At 30.9% G+C, this 20,766-nt stretch overlaps 1 protein-coding gene across 1 annotated transcript in view; it reads left to right on the plus strand.

The window, feature by feature from the left end:
- Positions 1–4,667: 4,667 nt before the first annotated feature.
- LOC123298960 (dynein axonemal heavy chain 8-like) overlaps positions 4,668–20,766 on the plus strand; it is a 281,682-nt gene continuing 265,583 nt past the window's right edge. The window contains exons 1-5 of the mRNA XM_044881061.1: positions 4,668–4,692; positions 5,398–5,666; positions 10,047–10,362; positions 12,576–12,735; positions 17,877–18,091. Coding sequence (XP_044736996.1) covers positions 4,668–4,692; positions 5,398–5,666; positions 10,047–10,362; positions 12,576–12,735; positions 17,877–18,091 — 985 coding nt within the window. The remainder of the gene's footprint in view (positions 4,693–5,397; positions 5,667–10,046; positions 10,363–12,575; positions 12,736–17,876; positions 18,092–20,766) is intronic.

The raw sequence follows: 20,766 nt of genomic DNA on the forward strand, positions 1-20,766 counted from the left end.
CGGATCGTTTTCGCCAATTTGAATTTTAATGATTTTCATTGTTTGATTTCTCGGTCATATGGCTCCAAAAAAATCGGGGAAAAAAAATTGCCCATTAATCAAGACATTTACTTTCATTTAAAAAAAAGAAAAAAAATGTGAAAAAGGTTTATTGACTGATACATTTGTATACAGGTACCGTTTCCATTACCATAACGATGGACGCTACACTAGAACAGTTACTTCATATAATAAGCTGCAACTGTACGAGTGATTGTGCCACTGCAGGCTGCTGCGCGGGCACATCATGCAAAAACTTCCCTCAGCCTGACACCAACGAAGCTGGTACGAATAATGAGAGTGAGGACACCACTAATCTCCTCTTTTATCCCTCACCAAAAGTTCATGAGGAAGACAAGCACATGGACTTCGATGACGAGGAGGAGAATCCGTAAGCCCCCCAGCGCTCACAGATTTTCGTAACTTAATGTGTCACCTCTATGTAACTTTTAATTATTTAATCCTAATTATTTATTATTAATTACCTCCTGAATTATGTCTTTTTAGTGAATCTTTTCCACTAAGTTTTCCAAACCTTTCCGAGTTGTATGTATAGTTTTTAAAATAATGAAAAACATTTCAAAATCACAAATCAATATTATTTTAAGTCAGTCCCTTATAAAAGATTAAACGCAAACAAAAAAAATTAATAATGAAACTGCAAATCAAAACAATAATTTAGGTTAGCGGAACCACTTCCCAGCCCGTGACATAACATTGTGTGTACAACGTAAGAATGTTTGGTGTGGGTGAAGATTTCTAAAAATGCACAAAATTACATTAATAATTTCTTACATTAAAATGAGCCACCGTCACGTTTGAGGAAGGGGGAAAGTTGGGAAAGTGGTAGAGAGGTAGGGCTGAGGTCATAGTTGTACTAGACTGTTGATATTGATATACGATTAGTATAATTAACACGATATGATGGTAATAAAGAGTTATAGGGCCAAAACCCTTCATTTTCCAGGTAAAAAGTACATATCTACTGGCGTATGCACGATGTATCACATTACGTACAATGAAGGTTTTCAAAACCACACGCATCTTTTGTAATACGTATAGTTGAAAAACTACTCGACGGATTGTAAAGCAATTTTTTTTATTTTGTAGCTTATATTATCAAATTTTATTTAAATAAAAAATATGTGAGCATGTCATTGGAAATTTTGTTGTTATTTTCATTAGAATGAAAAAATTTATTGAAAAATTACACACTTAATCACTTTTCTTAATATTCGGCCACCATTTTTTAATTTTTTAAATGGTATGTTTTTCATTTGATTGGAGGTGTCAATAAGAATTGATTGACACCCCAATCACTTAAATCGGTGCGACCGTTTCGAATCTATAAATTTTTTTAATTTTTGCAGCCGCCATTTTGGAAAAGGTCCGTCATCTTGTCGTCTTCCAGTGGATGAAATTTTCGTTTCCTCGGATGAAATCATTCATAGTGGTTCCTAGTATCACTGGGCAAAGTGGCTTGCTTTCTGCATAAAATGCGGTTTCATTTTGCTGAGCCCTATGACTATTTATTGTAATCTTATGTTATATATTCTTTGAGGGGCCCTTCAACATATCTCATCAGTATGTAAACCAAAAATGAACAAAAACAGCTGTTTATTTTTTTACTCATAGCCCTTCTCCTAATAAGTTTTTATATTCCTTACGAGAAGTATTAAATATGATAAAACCTATATTACTTAATTTTTTGAAAATCTGAAATATTTTAAATTTTACTCTGATTAATTCTATTATTGTATAAGTATATATTAGACTATATTACCACTAAGGTAAATATTCGATTAAAATTTTTTTTAGATAGAAATATGTTTAGCTCAACCGATACTCTTAAAACATCCAACAACTAACCAATTCATCGTAAATTATGATATGCATATTACAGAAACCATACGTGAATCTGATTATATGTTTCGATTGGATTTAGGTAAAAATTTTTAATATATTATTATTACTCTGTCTTTCATATCTTCGGTTCGGCGTTACAATGCTCATCTGCCACGAAAATTGTCTAGGTTCAATTCCCTGACGAAGCCTAATTTTATTAATATTATAATTATGTTTATTACAATGAAGTTTTTCCTTTGAAGAAATAGAAAAAATGACATAAATTATATGTAACGCCTTCGTGTCTTTATTCTATTTGTATGTTTTTGTATACAAAGTACACAAACGTTTCGGACTATTATACAAGTCATACAAATTACATATTTTTATTATGAAACTAAACTTTTTACATTCTTTCAAATTTTTGTATACAAATAAGAAGTTAGTTATACAGTTTGGTAACCATCACGTTAGCCATTTTAAATATATGAAGCAAGAAGAGTTTTTATGGACGTTCTTATGTATAAAACAAAGAGGGAATGTGTACAATTTCAAGTGATGAGATATGAGATATAGATAAAATGATATGAATACGTGCGCATCACATACAATGCATTGTCTGAAGACTCTTCTTTGTCTTATACATAGGAACGCCCATAAAAACTCTTCTTACTTTATATATTTTAAATGGCTAAATTAAATTTAAATATATTTTAAATGGTTAAATTTTCTGAAAATACGTAATGTGCGTTTTCCATTGAATTATTAAAGTGTTGCTCTCATAAGTTAAGTGATATAATATGTTAAGATAACAAAAGTTATTAAAAGTATCATGTATAAGGGACTTATATAAAGTACACAAAAATTGGAAATAGTAGAGTGAAATTACGCCTTGTGTATGGATTAAAAGTTCGAGCAGCGAAACTTTGGGGTTTTTCTTTTCACATCAAAATAAGTATTTTTTGAAATTTTTTACTTTCCCGGAGTGGTGCAACATGTTTAAAAAACAAAATGGCGTCAAAAATGGAATTTTTTCAGAAATTTTATCATTTTTATTTTATATTCGCAAAAGGGGACATCGGTGGATATCCAAATTTGGTAGGTTTGTAGTCAATGTTAAGAACTACTCCTCATATTTTTTTGGGGTGGTTTCATCCCTTCCCCTCCCAGTTATATATATATGTATACATACATATGGTAAAACAGTTCATTTGACTGTAACTTGAAAAATATTTGATTGATTTTAATGAAACTAATATCAATAGTAGGTTTCATTACTTAAAACTTTCGGTTAAAATTTTAGCGAAATCCGTTACATAGTTCGGCCAAAATTTCCAATTTAGTAAATTGTTTAAAATGGCTGCCATTTTATGCCATTTTGTCCTACGAGGTTAAATTTTTTTTTAAATTGTAGCATTTTTTATTATCTTTCCCAAAAGTAACCCAAAACTTTAGATATTTTTTATTAATATAGCCCTTTTTTCAACATCCACCCCTCCCCGTCCCGCTTTCATATTTTTGCAAATTCAAAATTTTTATGACGTATAAAGGGGTTTTTGGGGTCGCTGATCTCGATTTTTTGGCCCAAATAAGTACACCCCCTAAAATATTACTATTTTTTCTTGATAACCTAGTGCAAAATTCGAGATCAGCGACCCCAAAAACCCCTTTATACGTCATAAAAATTTTGAATTTGCAAAAATATGAAAGCGGGACGGGGAGGGGTGGATGTTGAAAAAAGGGCTATATTAATAAAAATATCTAAAGTTTTGGGTTACTTTAGCATTTTAAACTATTTTGACCTCTTTTTAAAATCTTTTAAGATTCATTTATTCCATACACCCCTTCCCCCTAACAGCGCGGGGGTTAAAACTTAAAAATTTTGCTTTAAACCATATAGACCTCTTTTAAAAATAGTTTTCTGAAGCCAAAGCAAAAAACACTCCCCAAAGCCAGTCCATACACCCCCCAAACAATTATTTCCAGAAAGTGTTAAATTTTCCGTTTTTCGCAAAAATATGGATCAAGGAGTCATTTGACGGGTAAGCCACTTATTATAAAATCGAAAGATAATAAAAAATGCTACAATTTAAAAAAAAATTTAACCTCGTAGGACAAAATGGCATAAAATGGCAGCCATTTTAAACAATTTACTAAATTGGAAATTTTGGCCGAACTATGTAACGGATTTCGCTAAAATTTTAACCGAAAGTTTTAAGTAATGAAACCTACTATTGATATTAGTTTCATTAAAATCAATCAAATATTTTTCAAGTTACAGTCAAATGAACTGTTTTACCATATGTATGTATACATATATATATAACTGGGAGGGGAAGGGATGAAACCACCCCAAAAAAATATGAGGAGTAGTTCTTAACATTGACTACAAACCTACCAAATTTGGATATCCACCGATGTCCCCTTTTGCGAATATAAAATAAAAATGATAAAATTTCTGAAAAAAGTTTCATTTTTGACGCCATTTTGTTTTTTAAACATGTTGCACCACTCCGGGAAAGTAAAAAATTTCAAAAAATACTTATTTTGATGTGAAAAGAAAAACCCCAAAGTTTCGCTGCTCGAACTTTTAATCCATATAACAGCCTTTTTTTGCTTAGATTTACTCCAGTAAAATAAATGTAAAAAGTTTAGTTTCATATTAAAAATATGAAGTTTTAGAATTTATTCGGATTCAATGTATCCATTTACAGCAAATCTTAACTTTTTGGGCTAAAGCACACAACGATTTTTATCGAAATGACTTATTACCCCGAGTATATATGTCTAGGGTTATGTGTTTGACCGGTATGTATGTATGTTCATCTGTTAGCTCCTACCATAGTTTAAATAAAATAAAGTTCAAAAACTAAAACTCCGAAGCCTACAGAATCACGCTTTTAAAACTATGAAAACAAGAAAATATTTTCAGCTAAAATTGTTATGATAAGTAAAATCGTCATTACAGTCGAGGGACCTCTTTTCCGTCCTGAGGAAAGCTTTTTAATCTTAGAGGTCCTCCGACTGTAACGACGATTTTATTTATCAGAACAATTATACTTAATCTTTTAAATAATGCAAATTAAATGACAAAATTTATTTCGAAAAATACAAAAAAAAAAAATGTATTTATCGTTAAATAACTTGAAAGGTTCGAGAAACTTTGTTTTCATTATAACTCCGTTAATTTTTATGCAAATGACTTAAGACTTTTTTCATTTTCATGGTTTTTTAAAGTACTAGAAAAAAGTTAAAAGTTTCTTTAAGTAAGCTTTAAACAATGTAATCAAACAGTTTTTATAAAGAGTCATTGACTGGCAATGGATTTCGAAATTTTAAGATATTTATACCTTATGGCTCTCTAATAAAATATGTTTTTTTTTTTTTTTGCTGAAATGCGCAGAACAACGCGCCGGAGAAAATGTGAGGCAGAGTTGTCAAGAATGAGGAAGGGATCCTCAAGACATACTTTATGATTAGTTCATTACTAAAATTGAATGATTTCTTTTACAGATGTTCCAGATGTTGGACAAATATTATCATTTTATAAATTTCGTTTGTATAAAAATTACGAATTAGTTAAAGCAATGGTTACAAAAAATAATTTTATGCGTGATGAAATTTTACAAATATACCGTACATTAGGACGACATTTAATTTATAATGTACAAGAAAGTTTTAAGCCAGCTTTAAGTACAGTAACATGGACATCATTATTAATTTCTGAATTTTGTGGTAGTATGGATGTATTGTTGGATCGAGTCCATGGTTTTTTTAAACGGGTTCGTATCGTATTTGACATATTTTAACAGATTATTGTATTTTTATATCTATTTGTTTGTTTTGTTTTACAAAATTATATAGTCGTTTCATTATAGCATTTCAAAGAGAATTTTTTTTGTACCTCAACCTATCGGACCAATTTTTTTTTAAGTCTTCATGAAAGCCATATATCAAAATAAACATCTAACTTTTGGTCATTGCTACGAACCAAATAGGCCAATTTTTAGAATCCATTTCTGAGGTGATTTTTGAAAATTTTAAAACACTGAAAATATTTAACAAAATGGGCCAGAAACGTATACACGGTAGTTTTCGGGGTCGTTCATCACTATTCCGAAGTCAGATTGTCGATGTACTCCCCCCTTCTCGCTTTAAATTGTTTCACTGGTCCAAAATTGCAATATTCTGTAAATATTCAACAAAATGGACCAAAAAGATATAGTCGGGGGTTTATGGGGTCACTGATCACGATTCTGAAATCATAATTCCGAAATCCTCCCTCTGGGGTAATGCGCCTCCGTTAGTTCAAAAAGAAACATTCTGTAAATGTTCGACAAAATGGGCCTAAAAGTATACTTACGTCGTGGTTACAGTTTTGAATGAATACGTCGTGCTCTTTTATTTGATGCCCCACTTGGCTTAATTTGAAAATGTTATATGGTTCATCCCCACTTTCATCCCTCCTCCATATCCCCTTTCGCCGGATTTACGTTTTCATGTAAATTACAAGTTTTTAATGTACACATCATGGCCTTTTATTTGATACAGACTTGGGTATATTTGAAAATATTCTATCGTTCACTTCCACTTTCAACCCTCTTTCCGTATCCCCTTGCGTCGGGGTAACAGTTTTGCAATGTACACGTCACGCTCTTTACTTGATACCGCACTTGGATATATTTGAAAGTATTCGATTGTTCATCCCCATTGCTGAGTTGGGTCAGCGGGAGTGGAGAGTATATCCACATTTTAACTTCAGATTCGTGATCAGAAACCCCAAAAACCCCCGAGTATACCTTTTTGGTCCTTTTGTTGCATATTTACAGAATATTTCTGTGTTGGGCCAGCGGGAAGCGAATAATTCCTGGAGGAGGGGAGTATATTTATACCATGTATATATGAAATATACATAGTATATTAAGTTTCGTCCCAAGTTTGTAACGCTTAATCAAATCGACGCCAGCGGTTGTAGTGGATAGTTTTGGCGTAAAGATAGCTGCTATGACTAATTTTCAATTCTTTATATGTAAATGGTATAGTAAATGGCCAGTTAAAATTATTGAAATATAGCAATTAGTTAAACTTTTTGCATTAGAAATTGTGAAAATAAGATACGATATTGTATAAATAATATTTTTATACCATGTATATACGAAATATACATGGTATATTAAGTTTAGTCCCAAGTTTGTAACGTTTAAAAATATTGATGCTACGAAAAAAAATTTGGTATAGGTGTTCATAGAATCATCTAATTAGTCCATTTTCTGTTGTCCGTTCGTCCGTCTGTGAACACGATAACTCAAAAACGAAAAAAGATATCGAGCTGAAATTTTTACAGCGTACTCAAGATGTAAAAAGAGAGGTCAAGTTCGTAAATGAGCATCATAGGTCAATTGGGTCTTTAGAGATAGAACAAAAGTTTAAATGTAAAAAATGTTCCTTATAAAAAAATAGAAAATTTTTGTTTGAAATATTTTTCTGTAAACATCACTGTTTACCCACGAGGGCGTTAATTAGGTGCAAATTTTATAGTATGTATTAATATAGGAATATCTGTTGTGTGTGTGTCTATTTAAAAGTGAATATTTTTTGTTATTTGTCTATACATGGTATTTCAACAATTAACTCAGTCAATTGTTTGTTTTCACTTGTCCCATTTTAAATTCGAAATCGTGATCAGTTACCCCAAAAACTCCCGAGTATACGTTTCTAGCCCATTGTATTGAACATTTTCATTTTTTTTAAATTTTTGAAAATCAACTCAGAAATGGATTCTAATAATTGGCCTATTTGACCCATAGCAATGACCAAACTTTCTAGCGACAACAAGTTAGATGTAGATTGTGATATATGGACCTTCCTGAACATTAACAAAAAAATGTACCGATAGGTTGAGGTACATAAAAATTCATTTTACACTTTTTTCGTCTAAAATGATTCGTCTATATAAGAGCCAATCACAATCAATAATTTAGTTTGTCATTATAATTATGATATCAAATTTTTTACTTTTCGGCAATCAATTTCGATCAATTTTGAACTTTATTATTCTGTGTGCACGCAAACATTTCTAATAATTTATATAGTATGGCGGGCTCGACAGACGTTGTCCATACTAAGAAAAACGTAACTTCAATTCATTTATACCTATACTATGCTTTGCCTGTCCGCTAAACCCAAATTTTACTTCTATCTATTGAACAGGCCACGGCCTGACCTTCGGCCTTAGACCTAGCTAGAGCCTTCGGTAGTGGAGCAGAAATACCTATTCACAATACCTGAATAATAATAAATAATACCTCACTAATATTAAAAATACATAGCACATAGTAAGTTGTAATAATAATGTAATTTTAATAATAAATCGAATGGTAAATCTAAACCACCAACGGATCTACTCAAACACACACAAAAAATATCATCAAATCGGTTCGTCCGTTTAGGAGGAGTACAGTCACTAACATCTTCACACTCGAAATATATATAATAGATAAGAGACATAAACGTCACGAAAAAGTCAATTTCAAGTCGGCTGGCTTTTGGATATTTATTTTGTGTTTGAAATTAATTAGGAATGTAGTATACCAATCATGTATTTACGAGATTATTAATTATGCAGAGGTATCTTATAAGAGGTTGTAGGGGTCTACAAAAAGTTTACAAAAAGCTACAATTGGAGCTGAGAAAATTTGAGCTAGTATTTTTTTCGTTCTTGGTTTAGCCCTCAATTTTTTGTATTTTTTATCAATTTTTTTAATCAATGCACTTAACTTTCTATATACTCCCAATTTTTTCAAAGTATATTTTCTTAAAAACCATTATTTTTCCAATAATTGCCCGTTGGAAGATCAGACCTTTTTTTTTAGAAATAGGCGATTTAACTAAATTTTTTTTATCACTTCAGATGTAGGATTTTCATTTCACGAATAAAAAAGTGAATGTTTTTAAAAATCTGTACTAGTATGCAAGATATGAATGTTTTAAATTCCTAATTAAACAAAGAGGAAGATACCCGCTAGTGACGTCATACGTAGTTATCGCCTCAGAGATTATAGACGAAAAAAATATAAAATGAAGAATTTTTATATACCTCAACCTATCGGACCAATTTTTTTTTTTTAAATAAAGAGGTGAGAGCATATCCCCATCCTAACTTTGGAATCGTGATCAGTACCCCTATAACCCCCGAGTATACTTTTTTGTCCTTTTTGTTTAATATTTATAAAATATCGCTGTGTTGGGCCAGTGAAGGGCAAATATCCCCAAGGGAGGAGGGAGATGACCATTCTAACTTCGGAAACGTGGTCAGTGGCTTCAAAACTCCCCGAGTGTACTTTTTGGCCCATTTTGTCTAATATTTTCAGAATGCTGCTGTTTTGGACCAGAAGGTGGCGGATAGCTCCAAGAGAGGGATTTTATCCTCATTCTACCTTCGAAATCGAGATCAGCGACCCCAAAAGCCAAACTCATTGGTCCATTCACATTTTTGGTCCATTTTGTTGAATATTTATAGAATATTGCAATTTTGGATCAGCAAAAAATTTGAATTACCCCAAGAGGGTGGGGGGTATATCGTAATTCTAACTTCGGAATAGTGATCAGCAAATCCGAAAACCCTCGTGTATACGTTTCTGACCCTTTTTTTAAAATATTTTCAAGGTTTTAAAATTAAAAAAAAAAAATTGGCCCGATAGGTTGAGGTACAAAAAAATTCTCTTTGAAATGCTAAAATGACACGGCTATTACATATAAAACTTTGTTTTGCTAAAAGGAAAGGGGCAACCTTTGAATGCTTATAACTTCTTCGTTTTTAATCAATTTTAATTTTACTTTCAAATTTTGTCATGGTATCAAGTCTTGTTTCTCAGTTTATGGGTAATATGACCAATTCAACATCAGGATATCCCATATTGAGTAATTTTTTGCCGTATTGACTGCACTTTATGTGTTTTATAATCCGATAGGGAAACAAAGGCACAGGTTTTGCATTGTAGCTTATTTAAGTTTGTATATCTGAAATTGAACTTTGAAAGTTGGCTAGCAAAGTTGAAAAAGATTTTCTCAACACAAATGTATGAATGTCTTAAAATACAAAAGTTAGTTACTTTAGTTTAAGAGTATTTTTCTATTTAAATATATTCTCTGTTACCATTTAGGTAACAGATATAAAGGATGCAAGAGTTGATCCAACATTAGATTCCATACGCAATATGATATTAATCGAACTACCTACCTACGCTGTTGATTCCAAGGAATTACTAAAGAGTTTCTTAGAGAATTCATTAGCGTTTGGTGCGGAATTAGCAAAAAAATCGAATGCCTGTGAATTGTCCGTTATTGAATTGGTGAATGAATTTATGAATATTATTGATATACCAGATTTTAAAGATATACGATATCAATGGTTAAATGTTAAACGAGCGTTAAAAACGGATGAATCATTACCACGCTTAAAAGTTTCTTTGGATAATGGTAAGATATTATTTTTAAATGTTGATTGATTCTTTAAAAAAATATAATTGAAGGTACAATAATTCGGACCCGGTTGAAATTGTTCAAAACACCATTATAAATGAAATCTAAAAATCATTCATCATTCATCCTCATCGATTCGAGTCATGGAAACAAATTTACGCGGGGTCAAAGGTTACAAAAACGGATTTTTCGTGATTTTCAGCAAAACGGTAAAATCAGATAATTATATATAATAATGTCTCACCGTTTCTGCGATATAACGGTTCAAAAAGTTGGAAGAGTTGTAATCATTAAATATGTATAAGTTTCGTATATACATACATCACTGTTGTAGCTTACATATATAAAATTTTTTCGTTTATACATCCGTTGGGTGCGTAGTCATGATAGGGACAATCAAATCGACGCCAGCGGTTGTAGTGGATAGTTTTGGCGTAAAGATAGCTGCTATGACTAATTTTCAATTCTTTATATGTAAATGGTATAGTAAATGGCCAGTTAAAATTATTGAAATATAGCAATTAGTTAAACTTTTTGCATTAGAAATTGTGAAAATAAGATACGATATTGTATAAATAATATTTTTATACCATGTATATACGAAATATACATGGTATATTAAGTTTAGTCCCAAGTTTGTAACGTTTAAAAATATTGATGCTACGAAAAAAAATTTGGTATAGGTGTTCATAGAATCATCTAATTAGTCCATTTTCTGTTGTCCGTTCGTCCGTCTGTGAACACGATAACTCAAAAACGAAAAAAGATATCAAGCTGAAATTTTTACAGCGCACTCAGGGCGTAAAAAGTTGAGTTGAGTTCGTAAATGAGTAACATAGGTCAATTGGGTCTTGGGTCCGTAGGACCCATCTTTTAAACCGTTAGAGATAGAACAAAAGTTTAAATGTAAAAAATGTTCCTTATCAAACAACTTTTGTTTGAAACATTTTTGTTTACTCACTGTTTACTCACAAGGACACACATTAGATGCAAATTTTATAGTATGTATTAATATGACATGCATAGGTATATGTGTAATGTGATAGAGTAATCAACACTGTCTATAGATGGTACTTCAACAATTAACTCAGTCAATTGTTTGTTTTCACTTGTTTATATGTAAATTCAAATAATTACTGATTTAAATTTGTTAGGAAATATTATGAAATTTTCAAAGTAAGTCATAGAATTAGATGTCAATCCATAAAATCATATGACGATTACACTCTTAAACTCTTCCAACTTTTTGAATCGTTATTTCCTAGAAACGGTGGCTCTTAGGAAAAAAATATTGAAACTTTTTTTTTATATTTAATTAACTGATCTAAAGTTTTCGTCTGTACTAATTTTATGATAAAACTTAACGTTTCGCTGAAAATCGCGAAAAACTCGTTTTTGTGCCCTTTGACCCCACGTACATTTTTCCCACATCTCGGATGAGGATTTTTTAGATTTCATTTAAGAAGGTATTTTGATGAATCCTAACAAATTTCAGCCGGGTGCGAATTTTTGTACCTTCGTATGTTTAAATTGACCGGATCATATACCTTGTGAGTTCAGCTCAAGCTGTTGTTACTATAGTTGAGGAAGTCCTTAAGAAATATTTGGTGTCTTCAATTGACATGTTCTTAGTCCCACACCAATCCCAGGCAGCAAAATGACGTATTCAGTCAGTCCGAATGAGCTGAGCCCAGATTTCTTATTTGGACGCCAGGATCCTACGTCTGAAAGATCAACTATAGAGGTCGAATGCGCCACCTAACGTAGACATTAGGACCTCATAAAAGAGCTCTTTTTTGAACTCGTAAAAATCAATACTTCTTTAAGTTCTCTAAGCTGAATTGACAAAAAAAACTTCATAAGGAAGTTTTAAAAAAGAGTTTAAAAGAGATTCATATTTAAGAAATCTTAAACATGATTTCTTTTAGAATTATTTATTATATATAGGAAATTATGTACAACGATGCTAAGACCGTTAGTTTTCGAAAAAAATTTTCGATCAAAAGTTGCTCGTATATTTTATTATTAAGGCTACCACTATTTAAACCGAAATTTTAAACACTTTTTATTTTGATTGCATCTATATTGTATAAAACAATTTATGTTTATTAATAAATAAATTTATATTCATAAATTATAACAATACCTAATATCAATAAATTATAATGATAAGAAATGTATATTAAAAAAATATTTTTTTTCTTCGTTAGTTTATCATGAAATTGATCTAAGTACCTTACAAGATTGCAATCAAGTGCATAGTGACGCAATGGATTTGTTTCTATATTTCAGTCATCGTTGTGTGGAATTTATTATATCTTGTATGCGAGACACATTTGATGTGTTTCGAAAACGTGTTGTGGCCGACCGGTATGAAATCAATAATTGATATTCGCCCAAATTGCGCAAATATTGATTTACTCTTGCAAAAAAATTATTTATTGTTTTTATTGTTTATGTATTACATACTAAGTTGATCTAGTAGAAAAGAAAGAGTATCCATCTACACCATTCACGGTGGAAAATGTTTGGCTTTTATTAAATCACACAAATTACAACAATTATAGAAAACATACAAAATGGGAACAGTGCTACTAAATTATTTTTAAATGTGAACTCATTTCATCTCCAAAAATTATTGAATAGTCGGGAAGCCCGCTGTAATCGTTTTTGGTCCCCACTTGAGCAATGGAAAATGAACCTCTTGGAAACATTTGTATGGTACTCTGAAATACAACGCCGCCATCGAGAAATTCTGTGTTGAGGTGGTTGTTGCACAATATATGAATGTTCGTCGATATTTTACAACCTGTTGTAGAAGGTTTCAAACCGAATGATATCTGACCCATGTGTCCCTTGGACTCGGGCCGGTTTCGTGACGCTTGATTTTTCGGCATGGTCAAAAGCCGTACGGTACCATTTTTCCGCACGATCATTCGATAGCTTTTGCAATTCACATGAAGGGAAAAAATTGAGCGCCAGATCAATTCAAAGCGGTTTGAAAATCCAACGCGAGGAAAGTTTGATAATTTATTGACATTTCACCGATGACGGACACGTAAAGTTCATTATCGATCAATACCTCCAAACTGGTCCATTCAATGGTTGTCCTATAATATTAACTAAATTTTGTGCCATTGCTTAATGAGGGACCGACCATTGTAAAGTATCAACCAATATTCATCTATTGTGTAACAACCATCCCGAATCAGCTTATCTCTCAATGGCGGCGCTATGTTGCAGAATACTAGACAAATATTTCTGGTATTATATATTTTTTCATTTTTCATTGCTTTGCTTTCTGTATTCCTGTATTTTATGATATTGGTCAATAAATAAAGTTTTTATAGATCTTTTGCAAGGTTCCTGGTGAGAATATTTTCTTCCAATAGTCTAATTTAGTCTTGCGGTGTTCTGAAAAACAATTCTAGAAGAATGAGTAAGTCTAAATAATTCTGAAAATATCTATGTAAAACTTATCGAGCTGTATGAAGACTGCATTATTACAAGTTTTTGGACTCTTCTAGAAGACTTTTTCAGAATTAATCAGACATTTTATGAAAATTTAGCTAAAGTAAGACTTATTCAGAATTAGTCAGAGCAAAAATTTAAAACATTTCAGATTTTCAAAAAAAAAAAAAATAATAAAAACTGCAGGATTTATCATATTGGATAATCTTTTCTTAAGAAATATAAAAATTTGCCAGGAAATTATTTAGAGTTCTTCTAACTTACTTATTCACTCTGAAAAGAAACCAGAGTGATAGTTGTGCCAATATTTACATTTACAAATGATTTCGACATTTCGAATGGCCATATATTTAATATAAAAATGAATTATTCAGTACATTATAAGAACCATAATTATTTCGAAAATGTACTCAAGCTAAACTATGCTCAAAGTTTAACAAAAAAGTTTATCTTGAGTACATTTTCGAAATTATGGTCCTTAATGTACCGAATAATTCATTAACCGACTTCAAACAAAAAAGGAGGAGGTTCTCAATTCGACTGTATTTTTTTTTTAAATGTTTTTTTACCTCAGAACTTTTGACTGGAGGAACCAATTTTGATTATTCTTTTTCTATTTGAAAGCTTCCCGTGTGGCTCATTTCAATTTGGTTCGTTTCTGACAATGGCATCTATGAGAAAACTCAACTCAATATCACGCCAATCGACAAATTAGTTAGTGTACTTTAGATTCGCTAAAAATAAAAAACTTTTAACAAAAAGAAAACCGACTTACAAAAAAAAACTATTTTAAACCAAACTATCACGCCAGTCCCAGTGAACACATGACCTTAATATGACGTCATACATAGGTCATAAAAAGATCATAGGTCATACGTCATATTTAACATAAACATGACATAATGGTGACTCAATTTATGATGTTAATATGATTATGTCATACTGCCATTAATGTGCTTTTGATATGATGTCATTTTTATGACTTTAATGTTACGTAAAACTGATGTCATATTTTAAACACATTGCGACGTCATATCAAAGTCATAAGTTTACGTAATATTTACGTGATATGTGAATCATATTCTTACCTCAGAAACAGGTCATACTGTTACGTAAAACTGATGTCATATGTTAGTCACATTGTGACGTCATATCAAAGTCATAAGTTTACGTAATATTTACGTAATATGTGAATCATATTCTTACCTCAGAAACAGGTCATATTGTTACGTAAAACTGATGTCATTTTTTAGTCATATCCAAGTCATAGGGTTAACTATTATTTACGTAATGTGGGAATCATATTCTTACCTCAGAAACATACTTATACTCTTGTGTATATATATGCCTATCTCAACTAGAATATCACTGCTTCTTTCTACTAGTTAGAAATTTGTGTATATTATTCGCGGAGTTAGTTTTATGTAATTTAGGGTATATAATCATGTTCCTTACCAGCGGTAGGTATTCGGCTGTACAGCTAAAATCAAACCCACAATGAGTAAATACATCATTCTGATTCAATATATAATTTTTTATTATTGTCTAATAGGAATGAATTGATCAATTCATTACATATCGATGACATTTTAACCTAGTGAAATCGAGCAACGGAAAAATTAGGTAAACTTTACGTATAGAAAAATCATATTACAGGAAGGTATATGACATCATTTCCAGGTCATTTTAATTACAATATCTTGACATACAATAACGTAAGAATTATGTAAACCTTACGTAAGGATAAATCATATTTAAGTCAGATATTTGACATAGACGTGACGTCACTGTGATTATTAGATCATTATAATGTCAATTAGGTCATATAGATGTCAATTTTACGTCACGTTAACGCCATGCTTACGTCATTTTTACGTAAAAATCTTACGCCAGAAAGGCGGAAATAATGACTCAAACCTGACTCATCTGTGTTTCATATCTTACATAATTATGACATTGCATGACGTCATTCTGACGTCATATTTACGTAATTGTGTTCACTGGGATCGATTTCGATTATTCCTTTTTTAGTGGCAAATTAGTTAGTGTACTTTAGATTCGCTAAAAACAAAAAACTTTTAACAAAAAGAAAACCGACTTAAAAAAAAATATTCCAAACCAAAATTAAGTGCACTAAAAAGTAAAAAAATAATTGCACATATTCTTCTGAATAACAAACAATAATCAAAATAATTTTTAGAATTAGCTCCTAAGTAAAATGAAATAAAAAATTACTTATATATTGAAACAATTATCATTCTGGTTTCTCTTCAAAGCAAATAAATAAGTCAGGAAAATTCTAAATAATTTCCTGACAAATTGTTTCATTCCTTAAGAGAAGTATTGGTACAGGAGCTCGCAACGTCGGCAAAAAAGGAATTTTATTATTGCTGATTTTATGATATGTTGTTCCCCTTGCTCTTTGCGTTAGAGCTTCGGCGGTCTGGCTGCCGGAATTGGTTGCGTTTAGTACTGCGCAGCCTAAATGTACAGGTCATAATACTAAATTTTAAAAGAATTTTATTAAGTCTGTAATTTTAATATTATGTTATTTAAGTATACAAAAACCTAAAATTAATTTGCCAGACGGTAATTCGGTTGCAAAACCTTGTAAAAAGCGAAAAAGTTATGGAAATAAATGACATTTGTTAAATATATATCTTATTTTATTTCTTTTGAAATGTGGTAAATGGCTGTGGTCGTTTAGGCGCTAGAGTTTTGTGATTATTGTAGTAATAATTTACTAGTTACGAGTTCGAATCCAGCAGCAGTCACCATTTTTTTTTTCAATTATCTTATTTAAGGTTTTTTAATTTATTTAATTTTTATTGTATTGAACGTTTCATATTTTATTTTGTGATAACTATGTAGGTATCGTCTTAGTAACGAAGTTTTAATTATTGGGTTGAATTTGTTCAATAGAGGAGTTGGTTGAGTTTAGTAGTTTTTAATCCTTTGCGTTCAAAAATGGGACAAAATGATTTTTAAAGAAAGAAGAATGGGTCGATTTTTATTGTTATTATTATTATTATTAATTATATATATATATATATATATATATATATATATATATATATATATATATATATATATATATATATATATATAGCTAGCATTTTGTAATTATTTTAGTTTAGTAAGTTTACTAGTTCCGAGTTCGAATCCAGCAGCAGTCACCATTTTTTTTTTATAAATTTATTATCTTATTTCTATTGAATGTTCTGTTATATTGAACGTTTCTCATTTTATTTATTGATAACTCTGTACGGTTTTAATTACGAGCTAAATTTTTAAGGACATTCACTTGAAATCGTGATATAATATCAATATATATATATTTAACAAATTTCATTTATTTCCATAACTTTTTCGCTTTTTTTCAAGGTTTTGCAACCGAATTACCGTCTGGCAAAGACGGTAATTTATAAATTTTAGGTTTTTGTATACTTAAATAACATAATATTAAAATTACAGACTTAATAAAATTCTTTTAAAATTTAGTATTATGACCTGTACATTTAGGCTGCGCAGTACTAAACGCAACCACTCCCGGGTGCCAGACCGCCGAAGCTCTAACGCAAAGAGCAAGGGGAACAACATATCATAAAATCAGCAATAATAAAATTCTCTCTCGAAAACATTGCGAGCTCCTATACTATATTATATATTTAAACATGATAAAACCTACAGTAATTATTTATTTGAAAATCTGAAACGTTTTAAATTTTACTCTGATTAATTCTGAATAAATCGCTTACTCTTACTTTAGCTAAATGTTTGATTAATTCTGAAAAAGTCTTCTATAATAGTCCAAAAACTTGTAATAATGCAGCCTTCATACAGCTTGATAATTGTTTTACATAGATATTTTCAGACTTTTCCAAAGTGTTTCATAATTTTTTAGGCTTACTCATTCTTCTAGAATTGTTTTTCAGCACAATGCAAGACTAAATTAGACTATTGGTATAAAATATTTCTACCAGGAGTCCAATACCCATTATAGATATTACTCAAATTAAAAAGAAACTATAATGTTTTAGTGAGAATAAAATTACCGTTCCAATTGTTCAAACTTACATGGAACTGTTGATACCAGATTTTACAATAAAACCCCCACTAGAAGATATGGATGCTGATTTACAAAAATGTGTACAATGTGTTATAAGTATAGCAAAAATGGTACCTGTTTGGGGACAAAATAGGCCAGGAGAACCAAAGAAAAAAATTAATCCAGATATTATACTTGAATACGATGGTACTTTCATTTTATTTTATTTATTTCTTTTATTTTCAAAATATTGTTAAAATAATGCTTGCAGAAAAAATGGAGTATAAAGAAATGGAATTGAATACATGTTACGAAAGAGTTAGTAACCATAAGGAAGCATGGAAAGCACGAAAGCGAATGTCGAACCAAGTAATACGATACCAAAAAGACGTTGATGACTTGTGTCAAGTAAATATTTTTTTTTTTTTTTTTTGGGCAAGCAAATATGAAACATTTGCTATCAACTAGACATTATTCAATTCATTTTCCTCAATGGTGTTACAACTCTCTACCTAAATCCCAAAATAATTTTACTCTCTGATAAATCACTGTATTTTCTTTACCCCAGTCAAAGCCTACATTAAAATCGCAAAACGCGATGTAAAGCTACTTTTTTGGTATGTTGTTATTTAGACCCTTTAGGGGAGTGTGAAACCACATTATGCAAGCAAAAAAGATGTGCTTCCTGCGTAATACGTGAAAAATTGTAAAATTTTCGGACTTTTTTCAGTTTTTGCAGTTCAATTCAAAAACTACAATCTTTTAACATTAGTTGCTATTATCGTTTTGAAAGTATAATAAATTGAAGCCCATCCACAATTCCGTATGTCCAATAGTTTTTGAGATGATATGATATGATATGATGCTTGAAAAATTTAAGAACCAAAATTTATATATAAAAAAAGTTTTTTGATCTTTGATCAAACCTTTTCAGAAGGTTTTTAAAGTAGACTAAATTTGCTACAATATCAGACGAGAATGGACTCTGTAGACCCAATACTTTCGAAGATAAAGCCTTTCAAAAGTCGACGTATTTTTATTCGCCAGAGTTAACGTCACACCCGGTAGTTCTGATTTTTAGTAGACTGTTTATGATGTTGTCCCAATGTATGATCCAAGCTAGTGATCTCGAGCGACGAACCCAACTTTGTCAAAAATCGAAAAAACCCGTGAAAATTTCGGCTTTTTTTCTGATAATGGCGATTATAATCTTCGATTTTCTTGGGACTAAACTTAATAATAAAAATGAATTGTTAAGTACATTAAGGGCCATAATTTCGAAAATGTAAGCAAGCCAAACTTTTTCGCTAAACTTTGCACAGTTTAGCTTGCGTACTTTATTAATAATTAATTTTTATGTTAAATTTATGATAATTCGCTATGCATTTAACAAATAAATTCACTATGCATTTAAGTTACAATATTTCAAAAAAAAAATTATCCGAAATTGCCAGAACTTTTTGAGCCTCCTGCCAGTATCTAAATAAAGTTAATTGGAAAGCGGCAAGCATTAATTTTAGTTCCCGCAGTAAATTCGTCAGTTTTTGTACTGAATAAAACAAAAAAAGAAAGGTCCGATAAACTTTGTTTTCATTATAACTCCGTCAATTTTTATGCAAATGACTTGAAACGTTATTCATTTTCAAGGTTTTTTTTTAGTACTTTAAAAAGTGTGTAGGTATGATATACATTTTTTAAAAAAACTTCAAATTTGCCAGTTATTTGACATTAGATACTCCAAATTTCAATTGCCAATCACTCGGAAAGTATTGACTTTTCGAAATATGTTTCAATGACATTTTTCGCTTAGAATCCATTCCTTTATCGATTCCCGTTGCCATTTTCAGCAAAAACTTTACACTCCCGATAGAGGGTCTCTTCCACCCCTAAGATCGCACAAATTTTTGTTTCTAAATTCTTTAAGTAAGCTTTAAACAATGCAATCGTACAGTTTTTATAAAGATTCATTGACTATCCCTGGATTCCGGGGTATAAATCTAACGGCTCTCCACAGTAATTAATTTTTTGAAAATGTGAAATGTTTGAAATTTTACTGATTAATTCTGAAAAATTTAGAAAAAGTCTTATTCTTACTTTAACTTTGCTAACTAAACTCAGACGGAGAACTCTTTCTTTTAAAAGATTCTCCGTATGAGTTATGAGAATATTTCTTTTTAAAGATTCTCAATTTATTATCATTTTCTGTCATAAAATGATTGATTAATAATTTATTTGATATTTTCAGAGATAGTTTTACTTCACATATTCTTTTTTTTATCTTTCAAACTAAATATTTTGAGTTCCAGAACATATTTATTTCCACAAGGGTATCCAGACTTTTAAGTCTGAATTAGACAGCCCGAAAACGTTGAGTAATTTAGAGTTATTCAGAGTTTTTAAGACTTTTTCAGGATTCCTAAGACTTGTCCACACTTTTTAAGACTAATTAATTAAGTGTTGACTTATTCAATTTAAGAATATAAAATTTAACTGGTTTATTATTCAAATATTAATTTTACAATGCATGACTCCCAACCACCATATTCGATATCTTTTCCCACACTGCCTTATTTATTTTCTTGTTACCATACAACTACACATTTATATTGTACATTTTTTGTTAATTCATTCATTTTTTCACTGCTTGCTGCTTCCATTAAACTACACGCACCCCGTTATCAAGATCACATTCGTAGCCTTCTCCCACTACCTGCTCATCCGCCTCAATCAACAACATTTACCAGCAACAACTTTACACTGTGATCCGACATCCCATCGACCTCACCAAATTCGAAACCACTGCCACTACCACCACCACCACCTTAACGTGATCCTATGGCTTTTCCTCTTCGTGGTTAACCCCTACCAGCACCACTACCACC

The sequence above is a fragment of the Chrysoperla carnea genome, chromosome 4 (assembly GCF_905475395.1).
Source record: "Chrysoperla carnea chromosome 4, inChrCarn1.1, whole genome shotgun sequence".
NCBI lineage: Eukaryota > Metazoa > Arthropoda > Insecta > Neuroptera > Chrysopidae > Chrysoperla > Chrysoperla carnea.